At 37.9% G+C, this 18,025-nt stretch overlaps 2 protein-coding genes across 4 annotated transcripts; one reads left to right on the forward strand and one right to left on the reverse strand.

Annotated features, from left to right (window-relative positions):
* The first annotated feature begins 1,353 nt into the window (after window positions 1-1,353).
* On the forward strand, window positions 1,354-5,633 carry mmadhca (metabolism of cobalamin associated Da). 2 transcript variants are annotated; one of them, XM_078932514.1, is made up of 7 exons: window positions 1,354-1,433; window positions 2,916-2,961; window positions 3,971-4,112; window positions 4,232-4,555; window positions 4,632-4,753; window positions 4,826-4,912; window positions 5,006-5,633. In XM_078932514.1, exons 2-7 carry the CDS (start codon window positions 2,950-2,952, stop codon window positions 5,222-5,224), a joined length of 906 nt encoding a protein of 301 aa, XP_078788640.1. In that variant the 5' UTR covers window positions 1,354-1,433; window positions 2,916-2,949; the 3' UTR covers window positions 5,225-5,633. The 2 variants fall into 2 exon arrangements, with proteins under 2 accessions (XP_078788640.1, XP_004066619.1); XM_004066571.5 differs by lacking the exon at window positions 1,354-1,433 and adding an exon at window positions 2,342-2,435.
* A 2,489-nt stretch (window positions 5,634-8,122) lies between these two features.
* lypd6 (LY6/PLAUR domain containing 6) lies at window positions 8,123-16,178 on the reverse strand. Of its 2 annotated transcripts, XM_078932516.1 has the most exons (5): window positions 16,065-16,178; window positions 11,969-12,115; window positions 9,116-9,214; window positions 8,916-9,046; window positions 8,123-8,737 (listed from the first exon to the last, which is right to left on the reverse strand). In XM_078932516.1, the coding sequence occupies exons 2-5, from the start codon at window positions 12,078-12,080 to the stop codon at window positions 8,573-8,575; spliced, it is 507 nt and encodes a 168-aa protein (XP_078788642.1). In that variant the 5' UTR covers window positions 12,081-12,115; window positions 16,065-16,178; the 3' UTR covers window positions 8,123-8,572. The 2 variants fall into 2 exon arrangements, with proteins under 2 accessions (XP_078788642.1, XP_004066739.1); XM_004066691.5 differs by lacking the exon at window positions 16,065-16,178 and having other exon boundaries at window positions 11,969-12,194.
* Between the last annotated feature and the right edge of the window lie 1,847 nt (window positions 16,179-18,025).

The following is an 18,025-nucleotide window of genomic DNA, read 5'->3' on the forward strand; positions in this document are numbered from 1 at the left end:
TCATCAATACAAGCTCCTCTCTATTTCATCCCCTCACTTCTCGCGAGAACTCGAGAAACCTGAGGAACCGGGAACTCCAGCGGTCATCCGGGATTCATAGAACCGTTTCAAACTAATCCATAAATTCTATCCAACCAAACTATATCTACAAAGGTTCAAGGAATATATTGATGTTACTTGCTCTTTTTGTCAAGAATACCCTGAAGATGCTGTACATTTATTTTGGTCATGTCCCTTTTCCACCACTCTCTGGTCTAAAGTTTTTCATTTCATTTCTGCCCACATTGACCCTGACTTCCGCCTGTACTTAGAAAATATATGTTTGGCATCACCCACTGTCCATCTCATAAAAAAGAACAGTTGTACCTCATTAACATTTTGTTGTTTTTATGCAAATGGCACATTCATAAATCAAAAGTAACGAATCATACCCCTCATTTCTCAATCTTTATTAATGAGTTCAAACAATACATTAAGACAATAAGAAACTCTGATAATAAGAACGCCATCAAAACATTAGATCTGTGTATTAGTTTCAATATATATGCATAAAATGTATAAACCCCCTGGCTTGTTCCTTCGTTGTTGTTCACTGTTCAACATTGTTTTGTATTGATTTTTTTATATTCAATAAAGTTTGAAAAAAAAAAAAAAAAAGATTCATAGAACCGTAGTTACATACCTAACTTTGGTTTTCCAAATTCATTTTTTCATATCTGAAATCTCATTTTTTGTGTAAAATGTTTGCTCTAAATTAACATTTTGGTGGAATCTTGGAGGATGTTTGAGCCCGCCACATGTTGATGTAAAGAAGTGTAAGGAGCCCATTTTTTTTCTTCCTGATGATAATTTGTAATCTTTTGAAGAGAACACCTGCTTGATCATAAAAGGCTGTGATTAAAGGCGGCCGAGCAGGCGTCAGCTGCCATCAGCGGCGCCTTTTATCTGTACCGTGCAGCGATGAGCAGAAGCGGCTGAGCACAGGAAAAAAAAAAACAAGAAGACTTTGTCATACTGAATGTCGGATGTTTCACTCTAAATGTGTCTCCAGGGGTTTAAGCGAAGTAAAAAGCTGTTTTAATATTTCATTTGCTCTTGTATGTTTGCCATGAAAACTTTTGATTATTTTTAATAATCCAAAGGCTAATTGATGATCAATTGACGATGGAATAAAATAATAGTTAAATAGGCAATCTGTCTGGTGTTGAGTCAGCTTTTCCCTCTACAGTCTTTGCCTGTGTGGAGAGCCCGAGGTGAAGAATTAATTTCTTCGTTTCTTACTGCTGCTGGAACACATCTGTGTGTGTGTGTGTGTGTGCATCTTATAGGGCCTCCATCCAGGGTGGGTGCTTGTGCAAAAGATCCTCTGGGAGATGCTGACAGCCAAACACACCCACACTGTGCTGCTGCTGCTGCTGCTGCTGCTGCCCACAGTAAGTGAAGCCTGCTGGTCCCAGGCTAAAAACTCCCACTGCATTTCCTGTCAGCTCAGAGAAAGTGTCAATCAGCCTCTCTGTGTCAGCTAAAAAGTACTGTCCGTCCTTGTCTGTGCTGACAGTCCAGAATATTTTTCATGTCAGGACAGCTCTTTCACTAAAGTTGTTGAACTTAAGTGAAAAAGTAGTTTTCTTTTTTTATTTAAATACAGTTTAGTTTGTACTTACTGGCACTTTTTTATTTTCAATTTGGGACTTATTTATAATATTTTACTCCACCAATCAAATAAGCCCCTTCATTGTTACACAGTTATTTGTCTAAAGCAAGTCTCATACACTATTATCTTTTACAAAGGTAACCTAAGGACAAACTGTAAGACAGTGAAAGTGGGAATCTTTGACGACACATCACTGCCATCTAGTGGTTAAAAGTGGAGCAATAAGTTTAATCTTTTTTTTGTCATTTATACATTTTTCATTTATCACATCAATTTGAGGATGTCACGGTTTATAAACCCCTGATTTATGGTTGTTATATCAAACTATTTACTCTATGAGGTTAAGATAAACTGATTTGAATGATTGTCATAAAATTATCGTTGTTGTAGACGTTCATAGTATTATACATTTTTGAAAAAAATGTATATAATAATTTGAAAGGGTTGCATCAAAGTTTCTTTTAGTAATTTCTGTGATACCTGCAGTTAATAAAATATATTTTTTCTTTTGATGGGGTATGAAAAATACATAATCTGTTGTGGAAGTGCCGACAGACAGATGTGTACATAGATAGATATGTGTATAGATATAGGTATATAATGTAAAAATAATACATTTTATAATTTCATAGTCAAATTGAGAAAAAAATAGCTATGGGAAATATAAAAATTAGAAAAACCAAACAAAGAATCGAAAAGAATCAGTTTCGCAAACGACCTCTTGTTTGTCCCTTGTCGTTTTCCGTTGTTGTTTTACCCAGGAATACGTGCAAGTTGACGGGTAAGATCTTGTTCCTTTCTTTTACTGCTTTTTCGCGTTTTTACACGTATATTAACATAGAACTGTTAATTATGTTTGTACTACGCATTTTTGGTTTTCTTTATGAAGTTATATGAAACATGTGAGAAGTTTATATATAACCTTCCGAAAGAAAGTGTCAAATCAGCTGACTAGGCTAGCTTGCTAACCTCTGCTAACGTTACCAAATGCTCATGCCAGCTGCTTCATACATGTGTCTGATTACTTATATGCTATGCTTATGTTTTACATTATTTGAGAATAATATTTAGAAAAAAATGGGTTTGGCTTTCTTTATTTGCTTTGTTTTTATAAATAGAACACCCTGTTGTTGCGTCATATCCGCCAGCGCAGCTAGCTAGCTCTGATTAGCACACGCGATACACGATCGAGCTTTTTCGTATGTTTAAACATTTTCTTTAGGGTTCTTTTTTTATATAAATAGTTGAATTTATCCACCAGGTTATTCAGAAAAAGAGGAAGAGGACGAGTCATCATGTCCGGCAGTGTAAGTGAAACATTTCCTTCTGTTAACTAATAGCGGTCACCATTTTTTTTTATTATCCAACAAGTCAAAAATAAAAAAAATAAAATGATTTTTTTGACCATTATCTTGTATTAAGAACTATCTTTACGTTTACTAAGTGTGTTACAAATCCCCTTTGTATTTTCAGATTTTAAAAGTTAAGCTAACGTTAACGTTTAACTTGGTTTTTGTTTGCTTCTGCTGAAAATATAGAAAATAAATCAGTAACGTTATTTTTAGAGGAAAAAAAAGAAAAACAAGCTCGAAGCTAAAATATTATGCATGTTTTTTATGTTTTTGTTTTTTTGTATCTTTCATACGTCAACTTGTTTTGTACATTTGTCTAAAATTAGCTTATATTGTCACATTTTACCGGTATTTTGCACTATTATGTTGAGTTTTATTTATTTATTATGGAGCCAACAGAAAAAGCAGCATTTAAACTCTAGATGCTCTTTTCTATGGAGTCCTATACTGTTCATAATTAAATAAATATATATTTAATTCAATAAATAAATATGACCTCATGCAAATACACAATCAACCAATAAATCTCTCATAATTATATAAAAAGATCATGAAATGGTGAAAAACCTGCACACAGATTTTAAATTAGCCGTTATATTATTTAATATATTTCATTTTGCTTTAAAAACCTGTTCATTATTTTAAAACATGGACAAAGTTTTAATCCAAAAACCGTCTCTTTTCAGAATTAGTTTGAACTACTGAATATCTTGTTTTGATTTGTTTGGTTTTCTAACTAACCATAGATGTTTTTTTTTTCTTATTAGTCTTGGAAGTGCACAAAAAAATACTCAGATACAAAAATGTAATAAAGTAAAACAATGTACCCTTTACTGTTAACTTTTTACAACCACAATTAGATTGTTTACAGAGGACACAAATACACAGATGTTCTCTACTCCATCAGTCTTTGTGCGTTTGTTGTGATTGTGTGCTGTTGCTAACAGAGCTCTTGGGTGTGTAGGTGCTCTGCGGCCGGAGCAAGTTCATCCTGTCGCAGGCTGCTGGCCGTCGGGCGCTGGCCGCCCTGAGGCCCGCCACAGTCAGACCCTTCTCTGCTGCCAGCTCAGACGAGCCGTACATCGCCGTGTCACCTGCAGACTCTGGTGTGACAGAATTATCCACTCATGGATCATTTTTGTTTTTGTTGAATCTTTTAAAATGACCAATTCTGATTTACAGCTGCAGTTTCAGAAAATGTCCTACACTTTTCTTGACTCTCCAGGTCCAAGGACCGTGTGGCCAGATGACAGCATGGGCCCGTTCGGACCTCAGGACCAGCGCTTTCAGCTGCCTGGTAACGTGGGGTTTGACTGCCACCTGGAGGGCATGGGGAACCGGCCCAAGACTCCAGTCCACAAGACGGTTCCGGACATTCTGACGGCTCCTAGCAGCGCAGAGAGACAGCAGTTCATACTCGCCCAGTTTGTCAATGAGTTCCAGGGAAAACTGGGTCCGATTTCGGGCAGAGTCCACAAAGCAGAGCAGTATTTCAACCAAGCAGACGCCGATTGTTCCATTAATTCCTGTCCTGAACTTTTAAGAAAAGGTAAGGGGGTGTGGAGGGGTTTTTGTCATTCAGAGCTGTGTAAGGCAGAAGCATCAGTGATGATGTCATAACGCAGAACTGGAGCAGTTGTTCCCATCGGCACCTGCCGCCTCCATCACCGTGGTGACTGTGGCGCAGAAGGACAGCCGGCGATTCGCTGAGACGCCGGATCTGGACCAAGAGCACGTCCTTCATAAGGTGAGTCCGCTGGTTTGCTCTGAGATGAGAAGAAGTCAAAGCAGCTGCTGACTGACTGTTCCCCACCTGCAGTTTGTGAGCGGCGCTAAGGAGATGTGCTTCGCTCTGTGGACGGCGGGTTACTGGGCAGATTTCATTAACCCGACGACCGGAGCAGCTGTGAGTTTGTCTTTGAAGTGGCACATTCCCGGTCGGGTGTGACATGTCTTCTCACGGCAGATTGTCTTGTTTCTCGTCACGTTCCCCCCTCAGTTCTTTGCGTCCCCGTCGAGCACCAGCACCCTGCGGCCCGACGAGCAGCTGAGACACCTGGGCTTCCGTATCGAGGTGTCGGGCTCGTGCACCGTCATTCGCCACGTGCTGAACGGCTCGCCTTTGTTTGTGGGGACTGTTTTCACCAGCGCGCCCACCAACAGTGCTGCTATCGCCAGACTACAAGGACTTTCTAACGTTCTCGACGAGGAGGAATAGGCTTTTATTTTTATATATATTAAATGAAACTACAGGAAATGTGAGCAGAATTTATCTGACCGTTTGGAGCGTGATCCGTATGGAAGGTTGGTCTGTTTGTGTCAGAAAAACTGAAAGACTCACAACCCCCACTTGAGAGTAATTTTTCCTGCACTGCATTCTGGGAGCAACTCGTGTGAATTTCAGCACCGGCGACGCTCCAGAAAAAAAAAAGACTTGTTTATGAAAGGCGAAGACGTCACATGACCTTCTGCAGGTGGTTTTAACACAAAATAAATTTCAGGGTGCACACTTTAACAAACACAATGTTGTTGCTTTTTAATCCCTTCAACCTGCTGGACTGACTGGATGTCAGGAATAAAAAAAACTGTTTCCAAATAATCACCACAGTCCAAATAAAGCGATTTCTTATGAAGCTGCAGTGACCATATTCTTCCTGAAGGGGTCAGTGTTTGCCCAAAACATTGATTGCTGCAATGGAATATAAGGGCCACTAAAGACAAAATAAATCTGAGAATAAAATCATAAGATATAAGAAAAATAAATTCACTCAGTTAAATAATTAAAAGTCAAGACTTTGGGAAAACAAAAGATCAAGTTTATGGTTTATTTAAAAAGTTGTATTTTACAAGACGGGTAGTTTTTTTTTGTCTGTTTGACAACAGATTCTTGAGCGGTTTAATGTCTGTCCGATTTTTATGAAATGTCTGCAATGTTAAACAGTTAAGATTGTCTTTTTAAAACATTTAAAGCTGATTGTAGGATTTTATACATGAGAAAGAAGGACTTTTCTTTGTAAAATTACAACTTTTGAAGCATTAAACCTATTCTCCCAATAGTGCTATTCTCATAAAAAAAAGACTTTTTCCTCCTAATTTTAAGGACTACTTTACAAATAAATAATTTGACCTCATAATTTTATAAATTTTATTCTCATAAAAGTTTGAGCTTTTTCTAATAAGTTTACAACTTTCATTTTTGTAAAATGTAGACTTTTTTAATCATTTAAAAACTTAAATTTAGTACAATTTGGACTTTTTCTCTTATAATTGCACAATTCTATTCTAATAATAATTTGCATTCTTATCTCTGATGACTTTAATTTAGTAAAATTTGGACTTTCTTCAGTTTTTGTGCTCTTTTTCTCACATTGGACAACTTTATTGTACATTTTTTTCTAATAATTTTGACCACTTTATTCTCGTAAACTTTTGCCTTTTTTTTGTAAAACTTTATTCACCTATATTTGTTTAAATTTCTTTTTTTATGTTGGTCCTCATACTTTATCATAGATTACATGTGAGCAACAGGGGAAAGAAATTCACATCGTCTTAATGAATAAAACTTTAGTAGCAAAAATATTAAGTATTCCAAAATGAAGTGGGTTTTGGTGGAATCATTCAACTGCAGCTTTTAGGTACAACAAACTGAGCTTCAGTTTCAATTTGGTGATTTTGCATAAAAATCAAAGATTTGGGGTTTTAACAACTCCGTCATGCTTTTTACACATCTACTACTTCCAGCATTTGAAACCCCTTTTTTGTTTTCACATTCTTTTTTAGTAATATTAATCTTTCTGTACTTAAACGACACAAAAACCCAGCAAACTTAAACCCTTTTGTCCTCTGAGATCATTTCCTGCTTGCGGTATTATTGTGGTAAAACCTGTTAAATTTGATATAAAGAATAGAAAATAAGTAGTTTTAATATCTACATTTCTTTCCCTATGAAAGCCCATTCAAAACTAAAAATAAGCACATTTTATTTCACAATTTACCATAGTACATTTTAATTAAATAAAAAAAAACTAGTTTTACAATAAACTTAAAATAAAAATGTAAAAATAAATAAGCAAAAGCACCATCGGCTCTGATTCACCAACTGTTAGAAAACCTTTATACAAACATATTTATGTACATTTAGGTTATTATTAATAACACTTTTATTACCAATTTTAACACTTTTTAACCCTTGTGCTATCTTAGATGACCCCACCCTTACATTGACGTGTTCCTCCTACCATGACAAAGGTGGACAAAGGTGGAAAGATTTCATGTAATCCATGGACACCAGTGAAGATCACAAATCATTGTGGAAAAAAGGTTCAGAGCACTGTCTAGTGGGTCTAGATGACCCAACTCCCAATGGTAAAGTGCCTAGGATAGCACAAGGGTTACAGATCATATCCAAGTGAGTTTTGGGTAGAAACATCATCGTATTTATATTTGATTAGCAGTAGTTTTAGAACATACAGGAGAACATCTTAGAAAAATTCTGAAATAAGTCTTATTTTTCTGTTAAGCAAACAGAATTTGAAGCACAATATTCATGTAACCAAAAAAATAAAATTTAAAGTAATTTCTTATGGTTTTTAACATAGAAAACACAAGTCCTGCTAGTTTTTATTGTACAAAAAACAAATCGTAAATGTGAAAATGGAAAGCCCCACCCATGTTGACTTCAGTAAAAAAAAAAAAAGGGACAAATTTGATTTTAGAGTGAAATTTGACAGCGCTCTCACTGGTTCCATTCCAGTGAGGAAAAATGCTTCATAGGTTAATTGGTGACCCTAAATTTAACCTGGTGACCTGTTCAGGGTATAGCCCGCTTTGGGGCTGGGATAGGCTCCGGTAACTCCAAAAGGGGTTCACCAGGCTCTGAAGATGGATGGAAATTTGACAAATGAGAGTTCATAACATATCTTTCAGTATGAGTTCAGTGGTTTCATATGCTGTTTCTAGGAGGGACTTCCAGTGGTTTGATCTCTCCTTATGTGGGCGTGTCTCCCAGCGACCCGCTCCCACGAGTGCTGCTCTGGTTAATTCGAAGGTAAACTCTAAATGTAGCTGTTCTCCTTAAGGAAACGAACATTTTTCATGTCGGAATGGAGATTTCTACAGGTATATATATCTCACCTTCAGCCTTTTTGGTGTTGATACAAGAGAAAACCACATTTTAAAAGGGAGATTTAAGATGAAATGTCCCAAACTACTGGAGCAAAGTGTGAAAGAACTTTTTTTTTTCTTTGCTGAAACCGAGAAAGTGCTGCTGAAGATTCCTAAAAATTGGAAACACAGGGCTGAATACACGTGCAAGGCAAAGTTTTGGACTCCAAGACGTCTTTATCTGGACATTACTGACTTGGTGGCCAAGTGGTAGAGTGTCCCTGTGACTGAGAGCTTTTGGGTAGAGACTCCAAAGTGCTGCAGACATGAAGGAGTTCCATCTGCAAATTTCTGAACCTCTGATCTTGTTTTCTGGTTTTCCACAAAGAAAGCAGACTGAAGGCTTTGTCCATCCATGTGTCTATTTCCCTGAACGCTGAATTGTAGATCCAGTCAAGCACGTCTAGTGGAGACAGGTCCAGGCGACGATGATGAAGAAGATCAGTCCTGCAGGATGAAGGCCTCTGCCTGAGCTGACCAGCGGAGAGGTGGAGGAGAAAATGGCGCTGCTGTCATTTCTCGGCACCATTATGTTGCAGATATTCCCCTCGCAGCAGGACGTGCACATCTAACGGATGAAAGGAAAATATTGAACTGGTGATACCAGGTTGGAATCGTACGAACACGACAGATCCAGCAAGCGGATGGTTGTTAGGTTTGGAATTGAGGGGGTTGTTGGATCTCCTGAGGTTTTTTCTACCCAACCAATTAGTAACAATACAGAAAAAGGAAAGATTGACGTTTACCTGGTAACCAGTACGGGTGACGTTTACACAACCGGTGAGCTGACAGTTCTCCAAGGTGGCACAGCGCTTGGTTACAGACACACTACTTCCATTGTCGTCCATCATGTGGAGCGTGTAGCAGTACTTTGTGCCTAAAATGAAGACTCTTATGAAGATGATAAGAAGAAAAGCCCCCCTTTGGAACATGCGTCATCGTTTACCTTTGGGACAGAAAACATCTGGAGCCCATCGGTTGCACTGGTAGTTGTCTGGTGCATCTTCACAGGTGAAGCACTTGAAGCCACCAGGGTGGGGCGTGGCTGTGGGGGACAGACGGATACAATGACCCAGAACCCTTAAAAAACAAAAAGCAGCCCTTCTAGGGATAATAAAACTCTCATTTTGTCCTGATACGGCTGTTTTCTTCTCAAAGTACTTTTTGGCCTGAGGACTTTAAGTGTAGCAGGCCCTGGAAAAACCTCCTCAGAGGTATAGTTTTTAATATTTTCAAATCGGCAATTGTGTAATAAACATGAATCATAAAGAACATAAAGCCATAGAAATCAATAGGTGATGGCTAAAATAAACAGACTAAACTAAACTGGGCATCCTTGCCTTTAGATCATCCTTGGCAGTAAGAAAAAAACCCCCAAAAATCTATTCCAGAAAAAAAGGAGAATCCTCAGGGGTGTCCCCATGAAGGAGGGATCCACCCCAAGGGCGGACAGGCTATGTACCAGAACTCTTAGAGAAGAATTGGCTTATCTACAGTAACTCTACAACTACATGTTTAAATAGTCCAGCAGATGAGCTTCATCCAGATGGAGTTGGGGGACGGCTGGGGCCGCGAGACGAGGCGGAGGCAAGATCCACAGCCGGGTGTAGGAGCAGTATAAGAGACGAGGTACACGGTCAGGTACAGGAGCACAGAATCTAAAGGCCCCCTCTTAGTCGGGGGCGTTTAACAAAAAATATTATGGTGCAAACTGTTGAGGGAAACAAAGAAAAACAATTTGGTAGTATTAATAAAATAGATTATGCAACAATGGGAAGATAAATATCCACAAAACTACCAATAAATGCAGAATAATCAATTTAATTTTAAAGTTTCTCAATTTCTTTGTACATTCTCTCTAATGACATTCAAAATTCATATGATTTAAATAAAAAATATGTTTTTTTTTTCATGGTCCATAATCTTTTAATTTTCTTGTATGTCTAGATTGAAGCTATTTAAACTATTTGAAGCCAAATTCCGTTCAGGATGGAACCTGTGGGGCTTTGATATGAGCAGGTCGGTCCCTGTTACCTTCAATCCTTCAAACTGGATTGAACGTAAGCCAAAAAAATAGGCTTCTTTTTTGTTATTGTGCCGTTTTCACTTTATTTATCGTCCACTTTGATCATTTATTTTTGCCAATCATTACCCTTTAAGTTTCATTTTCATTCAGCAATGTAGCCTTCACTCCTGCATTTTCTTCTTGAAATGCAGCTCCTTCTAGTTCAGTGTTTTTCAACCAGTGTGCCGCGGCACACTAGTGTGCCGTGGGAGATGGTCAAGTGTGCCGTGGGAAATTGCCCTCATTAACTGATCTAAAAACATTTCCCATCTCCAGGAAATCAGCTCTTTGTTCATCCAAACAGGCCCTGAGAACACTGAGTAGTTAGGAATATGAAAGATCATAAAATTATTTTTTCTTTGTGTTTATTTGATTCTATTAAAGACATTTTGATAAGAATGACAGTACTGCGATTTGGCTGCAGCTAAAGCTGTTTGCGACAAAGCCCCGCCCCTTTAACTGTCTCCGCCAATCATTCTTGAAGGCTTAATCACATGTCATCAGTCTGACCAATCAGAAGTGGTCAAAGTCTTCACTTCCTTGTTCCAATTTAGCTCAAAAAGTCTCTCCGTTCTAAAAAAAAAAAAAAAAACAGCCAAAGCTCGTCTTTAGCGGTGTATCTTTCCACAGAATCCAGTATTAGACCGTGGAACAAGTGAACAAAACATTGAAGCTCAGAGACGCTAGTCTTTCTGCCCTTTTGCGGCAGTTTTCACACTACATCTCCCATGATGCATTGGGTTAAAGGGACAGCGTCTTAGCGTAGTCGTCCTTAAACGTCTTGAAACCACAACAAACGCATATCAAACCGTTTTTGAATTTTCTAACTTAACCTTTATTTCATCTTTTAGAAAAAACAGCTGCAACTTCCTGCTTTTTCTGCCACAATTATCACAAAAATGCACGTGAGATTGCGGGGGGGGGCTGTCGATCAATACAGACTGAGTTTTTTTTTTTTTGGATGCTGGTTTGCCGCGGGGTCTTTGTCAAGGTTAAAGTGTGCCGTGGCTCAAAAACGGTTGAAAAACACTGTTCTAGTTACTAGATAGTGGGTTATTTTGAATTCCTCTCTTTATTTGATATTTTGACACAATGACAACAGTTTAGAAAAAAATAATAATAATAAAAAGCGTAAATTAGCTCTGGAAAAAAAGGACTATATAAGAAAACTGGACTTAGTGATCCCTCCCTCTTCGGGTTCCAAACAGGCTGCAAGAAGCCAAAATCCCATAGACTTCTAGTGGGAATTTGTCCAAATGTTTGGCTTTAAATAAAACTAGGCCTCCACAGTCCATACCAAAGCATGACACAAACCAGTAAGTATTCAAATTTAGCGCGCATTTAAGCGACCACTTTCAATGAAAAGTAAACACGCATAGCTACACAAGTTTTTAAGACACATACAAAACGGACTGCCATTGAACACGCGTTGAAAGTCAAACCAGTTGAACTTTGACCAATCGGTGACTTGGATTTGGTAGTGAGGTATGGGTGGCGTCCCTGTTTATTCACTGAAGTGCCAACCGTTTGAAAATGAATCGTGAGGAGAAATAAGTCTTTCATTTATCAGAATAGAGATGTGAAAGACAAAAGATTTCCCACCAAAACATTTTCCAACTATAGGTGGCAGACAGGCGCTAGTAGCGGGTAGCGACAGTCCAGTGTGAACACTGTGGGCGGTCTTGAACGCGCATCACATGATGGGTGTGAACTAAAGTTGATTGATGGACCTACTTGAAGGATGCAGCAGAATGATGTCTTTCATGGAGAAGTCCCGCGGCTGAACGGTTTTCAGCTGTCCACAGACCAGCAGGAAGATCCCGGCCACTGTTGGCCAGGCCTTCATCCTTTGCCCCCAAATATGCTCATCCACCTTCAGACCTGCCAAACGCAGGCAGCCAGAGGTCAGAATTTCAGCAGAATGTCAAGAAGCAAAACCCTCAAAGTACTCGTCATCTGCAAGTTTGCAACGTATGATCCAATAAAACGGCAGCAGTGAATGTATTATTAAAAAAGAGGCTTTCTGAGACTAATAATAGAAGAAAATAATCTATATTATGCCATGCTGTGAGTCTGCTCCATTAAGAAAATGCCAAGGGAGCCCCTGAAGATAAGCTCCAAGCTGAGATTCGATGCTACTAAGAAGCTAAATTCTGTAACATTCTAACATCCCCAATGTCCTGCCATGGACACAGTTGAATAGCTATAGCATAGAAATCAAAGATTTGAGTCAATACATGGCTTTTGTGATGATCGTCTTAGACATCACTCAGTGAATTAGACACCAGATGACCTGTTTTTTCTAGAGACTTGTGGAAATCCACTCGGTCTTCAGATGTCTTTGGCACTACTCTCTTTTTGCCCGGGGGAACGTGGCAGCCTGCGTGCTTGTAAATGGTTGTTTTCTTTGCATTATGCGTGCCCCAGTAAAGCAGATCCACGGAGCGAAACCCCACATGAGATCTGCGCCGCAACTAGAGCACACATGAGCTCATGTTCACTCTGTCAAAAGCAGATTACCTATTTTAAGACCAAAGTGGGGAACAATATTCTTTCTACAACATTAATAAATTGTTTTGTTTGCTTACTATATGATTTTTAAAAATGTAATATTTTTGTACATTTAAAAACAAAACATTCTTACGCAAAAGTACCCAAACTTGACCAGTTTTGGTCTTGAGATTTTAAAAGTTTTTGCAATGTTGTTATAAACTTTCTGCAAAACGCAGACTTTTTCCCTTCAAAGCCAAGTTCTGATTATAAATATCATTAAAATACCGAATGACAGATGAGAAAAAAACTTTTGCCGACTAGGCTTTCACGCTACTTTAAGACCGTGTCACACAGCCACATTTAGCGCATTTTCCACGTATGAAATTTTGGTATTTCGTGATACATGCGTGATTTGCATAATTCATAAGTGTGTCTTGCGTTCAATGTGCGCAGATTTCCGTCGAAGGTATCGGCTGACGAGCTTTGAATTAGGTTTTGAGCTGCTAAATTACGCAGTTTATGCATATTTTACGTAGTTAGTACGCAATTTTCACGCAAATCTCACGTAATTGATTTTTCCGTGACGCATACACAGATATGTGGCTTTCCAAGACAGTTCCACGAATTTCTAATGGACTTTTCACGCATGAAGCACCGCGCATAAATTACATTATTGACGCACAAATAACTAATGAATTGTGTATTGACAGCACGATAATCGCACACGGTTCATGTTCTCCGTTGATTTACGTGTTTTCTGTGTGGTATATTCTTACTTATTTTGTGGTTTTTAACGTGGTTCATTTGTGATACATCTGAAAATTTCCCACAAAAGACCTCAACTTTTCTCACCTTTTCCACGTATATTCACGTATGACCCATTGTTATTTGTATATGTGCAAAATGTACGTAGTGGCTGTGTAACACGGCCTTTAGTACGAGGGTGCGATTGAGCTGTGATTAGGCCTTTACAATAGCTTGAAAGTTTTTTTTTTTGCCCTTTTGTGATTTCCCTCTTTAATTCGCTTAAATCTGTTTGCATTCACACTGTGGTAAACCGCACCCGAGTTCTTTTGCAAGACAACTGAGTCCCTCACGTTAGATGTTCAGGTCAGTTTAACAATCATTCAAGAAGACACCATGGTGTGGACCAAACAGTGCAGTGTGAAAGTGTACTAGGCCACTTTTATGTGTTTAATCTTGGACAAAACTTCAGCGATGCATTACCTTCAGTGGTTAAATAAACTAAAAGTTGTGCTGAAAGTAAAAAAAATTAAATAATTTATCTTCACTTACTTTCTTTACTTCTTTGCTAACATCATTATATAAAAAACAATTACATGTTCAAATGCAACAAAATTCTTCTTGATTGAAATGATTTACAATCAACAAAGCAATTAAGAGCTTCTACTCAATGATATCAAGAAAAAGTTAAAAGTATCAGATCCTAAACCCATATTCCTAGCGTTAGACAGTTCGGTTAGCCATCAGCATCTGCTAAAAGTGTGGAGTTTAGCTCTGGAAGCGAGGATTCATTAGAAGATTATTAGAAAGGCTTCAGACCCCCCCCCCCCCTCCTCCTCTCAGTTCAAGTGCCTCCATTCATCCATGGAACCTCTCAGAGCACGGTGCTACTGTAGAGCTCATAATGATATGCTGTACCGCTCAAAGGAGAAGTTGATGAGGTCTCCAGCTCTTGGGTTTCTGATGGATGCCCGGTTTCTGTCCACAGAGAAATGGGCTTCAGAGGAGCAGGGATTTGGAAGAATAGATGGCTGATACAAACAGAGGGGGCTGAGGATGGAGAGATTCTGCTTTTTTAAATCAAGTTTGCTAAAAAATGTTCAGATTTGACCTTAAATTAACCAGCCTTTCTTGTGATGTTAAGTAGTTTTGAGAATTTCTTCATGGATGATAGCGGTTTTCATGCCATTTCTGTCCACTTATTGTATTTTTTTTTTATTTAAGTGGGTTCTCTTTCTGTTTCTTCAGCCGCTTCATGCTAACCTATGAATCATTTACCTGACTTAAGGGGTGAAGTGTTGACATAACTTAGTTTTTGGGTGTGTTGTGTCTTTTTTAAGGGCGTTCTGCACACAACAGCTTAAAAAAACACACACATTTATAGGTTAAAAAAAAACTTTATTTGTAAATCATGTTTGATTATTTCTTGGATGCAAATATGTTGAGTTAACTATTTTTTTTTATATTCCCAACTTGCTTAGATGATAGGTCATGTTATGAGCCTTTAACCTGCTTGAATGAGTCAAACATTTGCATAAACTGGTGCAGCAAACTCGTTTTTCTCTCAGTCTCTCAGAAGTCCTACAGTTGGGCTGCTGAAATAATTTTGAACTGATTTGACGGTGAGATTTCCTTTGACGAGTCACCCAGCTCAATATCACCCCCAAAAAGGGACGTATTGCAGCCACAGTTTACAGCCAAAACGGCCAAAGTGGCTCCCTACAGCTGACACAGAATCAACTACAAATGAGTAAATTGCTGAAATGAACGGCTCCACAGTGGTCATGTGTGTCAAAAGTGAGTTAAATCAAAACGCAGACCACCACCACTGCCTTTGAAGTAAAGCAGCTTGACTTGGTTAACCAGACACAAACAGCAGGGGCTTAACTGCTGCTTTTTGCCCCCCCCCCACCTCCGACTTTCTCCGCTCAGGACAGGAGATTTAGAAAACTGCACAACAACAACCCCCCCCAAAAAATCCAGCAAACTTTTCCTCCTGCATGAGTCAATCTGCGACTTTTATGAAGCTCTGGGTGTCTCGTAAAGTCTTCGCCATCCCAGCAACCTTGTGAAATGTCTTAAAAAGGTCACAGCAAACCAGTGGAAACATCACGTCCTGCGCGGTTTGGCTCCGGATAAGCGGCTCCAGTCCATGGAACTGGATTTTAGCCTCCAACGCTTGAGGTTTTTGGGAGTTTTTCAGTCCAGCTTTGGTGAAAAACTGAATTTAGGGGTGTGAGCACAAAACAATATGTTATTCTATGAGACTTTTTAAACCAAAACTATAAAAATGTGTCGCAAAAAGAAAAAAAACTTTTGTCATTTTATATTTCACTCAATTTATGTGATGTTTTAAAGTTTAACTGCTAATTTTACATCAAATCTAAAAGTAAAAATGCCTATTTTAATACAAATACTATATTTCACATGATCAGTTATCATTTTTCTAAAAAAAAACAGGCATGTATGCATAGATCCTTGCATTTTGGTGATGAACATAATCAAAAAAAGATATTTCTTCTTTTCAGCCCATAATATTATCTAAAACCAGACCAAAACAATCAGTTTTTCATTGCAGAGCAGTTAAACTCACCATCAAAGATGAGAAGTCACTCGAACTTGCCTGAGAAGACAACAATAGAGGCTTGAAGGTACCTGCTCCAGGTCCTCCGTCAAGCTGCAGCAGACTTCTCTCCAGGCGGAGGAGAATGAAAAAAAAAGCTGCGGGAGGGGGAGGGGCACGACTGTGACGTCACAGAGCGTCATCCACATCTCCGTCAATTTTCTACCATTCAAACCTTTCTTGAAAAGGAATTTTTATTTATTTAAACATTGTCTTTAAGCATAAAAATCTCATTTTTTTTTTACATTTATATTAAAAAAATATGATTTTTTTAAGTAGAAATAAAAAAAGAATATAGGAATAAATATGACATGTGAGATTTTAAAATTAGCATTAGAACAAAAATAATATCTTTCATTAGAAAACATTGTATTAAGATCAATGATCTTTTAAGTAAAGAAACAAATAATAATAAAATAAATATGACTTTTACAAGGTACAATGCAGCTATTCCCTTTTTTAATGTTTTATTATTTATCTAGTTAGACTAAAATATCTGATGTCATTATGTAGGTTTATTTTATTTTTTTTATGTACTTTTATTGTGAAATTGCTTTTGCTCCCCTTTCCTCCTTGAAAAGATTTACATTTCAAATACTCCAAAACAAAACTCTAAAACTAAGTATGATTTAACTATGAACTCTTTTAAAACCCCGACACTGGAAAAAAACACATTATTTTGCATCTTTAAGTAATTTATTTTTGCATGACCGTAGGCCGTTTGTGGATCTCTGGTTGTTCATGTCCTATAGTCTCCACCAGAGTGCCTTGAACCACCTAAATATTTGCCTTTAACCCTTGTGCTATCTTAGATGACCCCCCCCTTACATTGACATGTTATTCCTACCATGACAAAGGTGGATAAAGGTGGAAAGATTTCATGTAATCCATGGACACCAGTGAGGATCACAAATCATTGAAGAAAAAAGGTTCAGCGCACTGTCTAGTGGGTCTAAATGACCCAACTCCCAATTTTAAAGTACCTAGGATAGCACAAGGGTTATGTGAATTTTTATGCTTTTCAAACTTTAAAGGTATTTACATGAATGTTTCTCTAATTTTTTGGGAGTTTCTTATAAACTTTTACTGCTGGTTTTATTTATTTTTTCAGGTCAGTTCCTGTATCTGCATGGGTCCACTTAGGCGATTTCATGGATTTTTTTGTTTGTTTAAATAAAATTAGCTCACTATAAACTGTAAATCAAAGTGAAAGGTTAAGAATCTCCTTTAAAATAAAAAATGTTGAAAACAAAGCTCTTGTATTTATTATTTATAATTGACTAATACATAATAAATATTAAGGATTATGTATAAAAATGAAAAGCATGGTTTAACTTTTAAATTAATCAACATTATATTTTTATGTGATGTCTCCTGAATTACATACACTTCATTTTTATTTGAGTAAATTTCGCTTAAGCAATTATGTGGTTTATGTTTTGGTCAAGCTTTTTATTTTCTTTGATTGAATTTACTGTTTACTCTTTAAAACAAACTTTTTTTTGTTTTTTTTGTTAAACAGTTTATTATTATTATATTAAAAAAACTTTTGCTTTGAAGAGATTTTAAAAAAAACATATACTTTGAGTTGAAATCAGTAAAAAACAAAAAGAAAGCAGGAAATGATAAGAGCAGCTTCTCAGGTGGATGTAAGCACAAAAAAAAAAACCTTCACATCATGTCTCAGGACAAATTGGGGGAAGACGCATCCTTCCTTCCCCGCCAGCTCCATCACATTCCTTTAATGAAAGACACGGTGGCTTCTTGTTCAGCCGCCATCAGATAAATGGTAAAGAGTGCATGTCTGAAAGAGGCTCCATCAGTGACAGGCAGCGGCCCTCTGACCCGACTCGACATGTGATCTCTCGCTGGAGAGGCAGAGAAGCAGACAGAGGCCCACCAGGGCCCCGTCAAACGGTGGAATGTCAGCA

Source organism: Oryzias latipes, chromosome 2, assembly GCF_053564925.1.
Source record: "Oryzias latipes strain Hd-rR chromosome 2, Olatipes_Hd-rR_3.1".
Lineage (NCBI taxonomy): Eukaryota > Metazoa > Chordata > Actinopteri > Beloniformes > Adrianichthyidae > Oryzias > Oryzias latipes.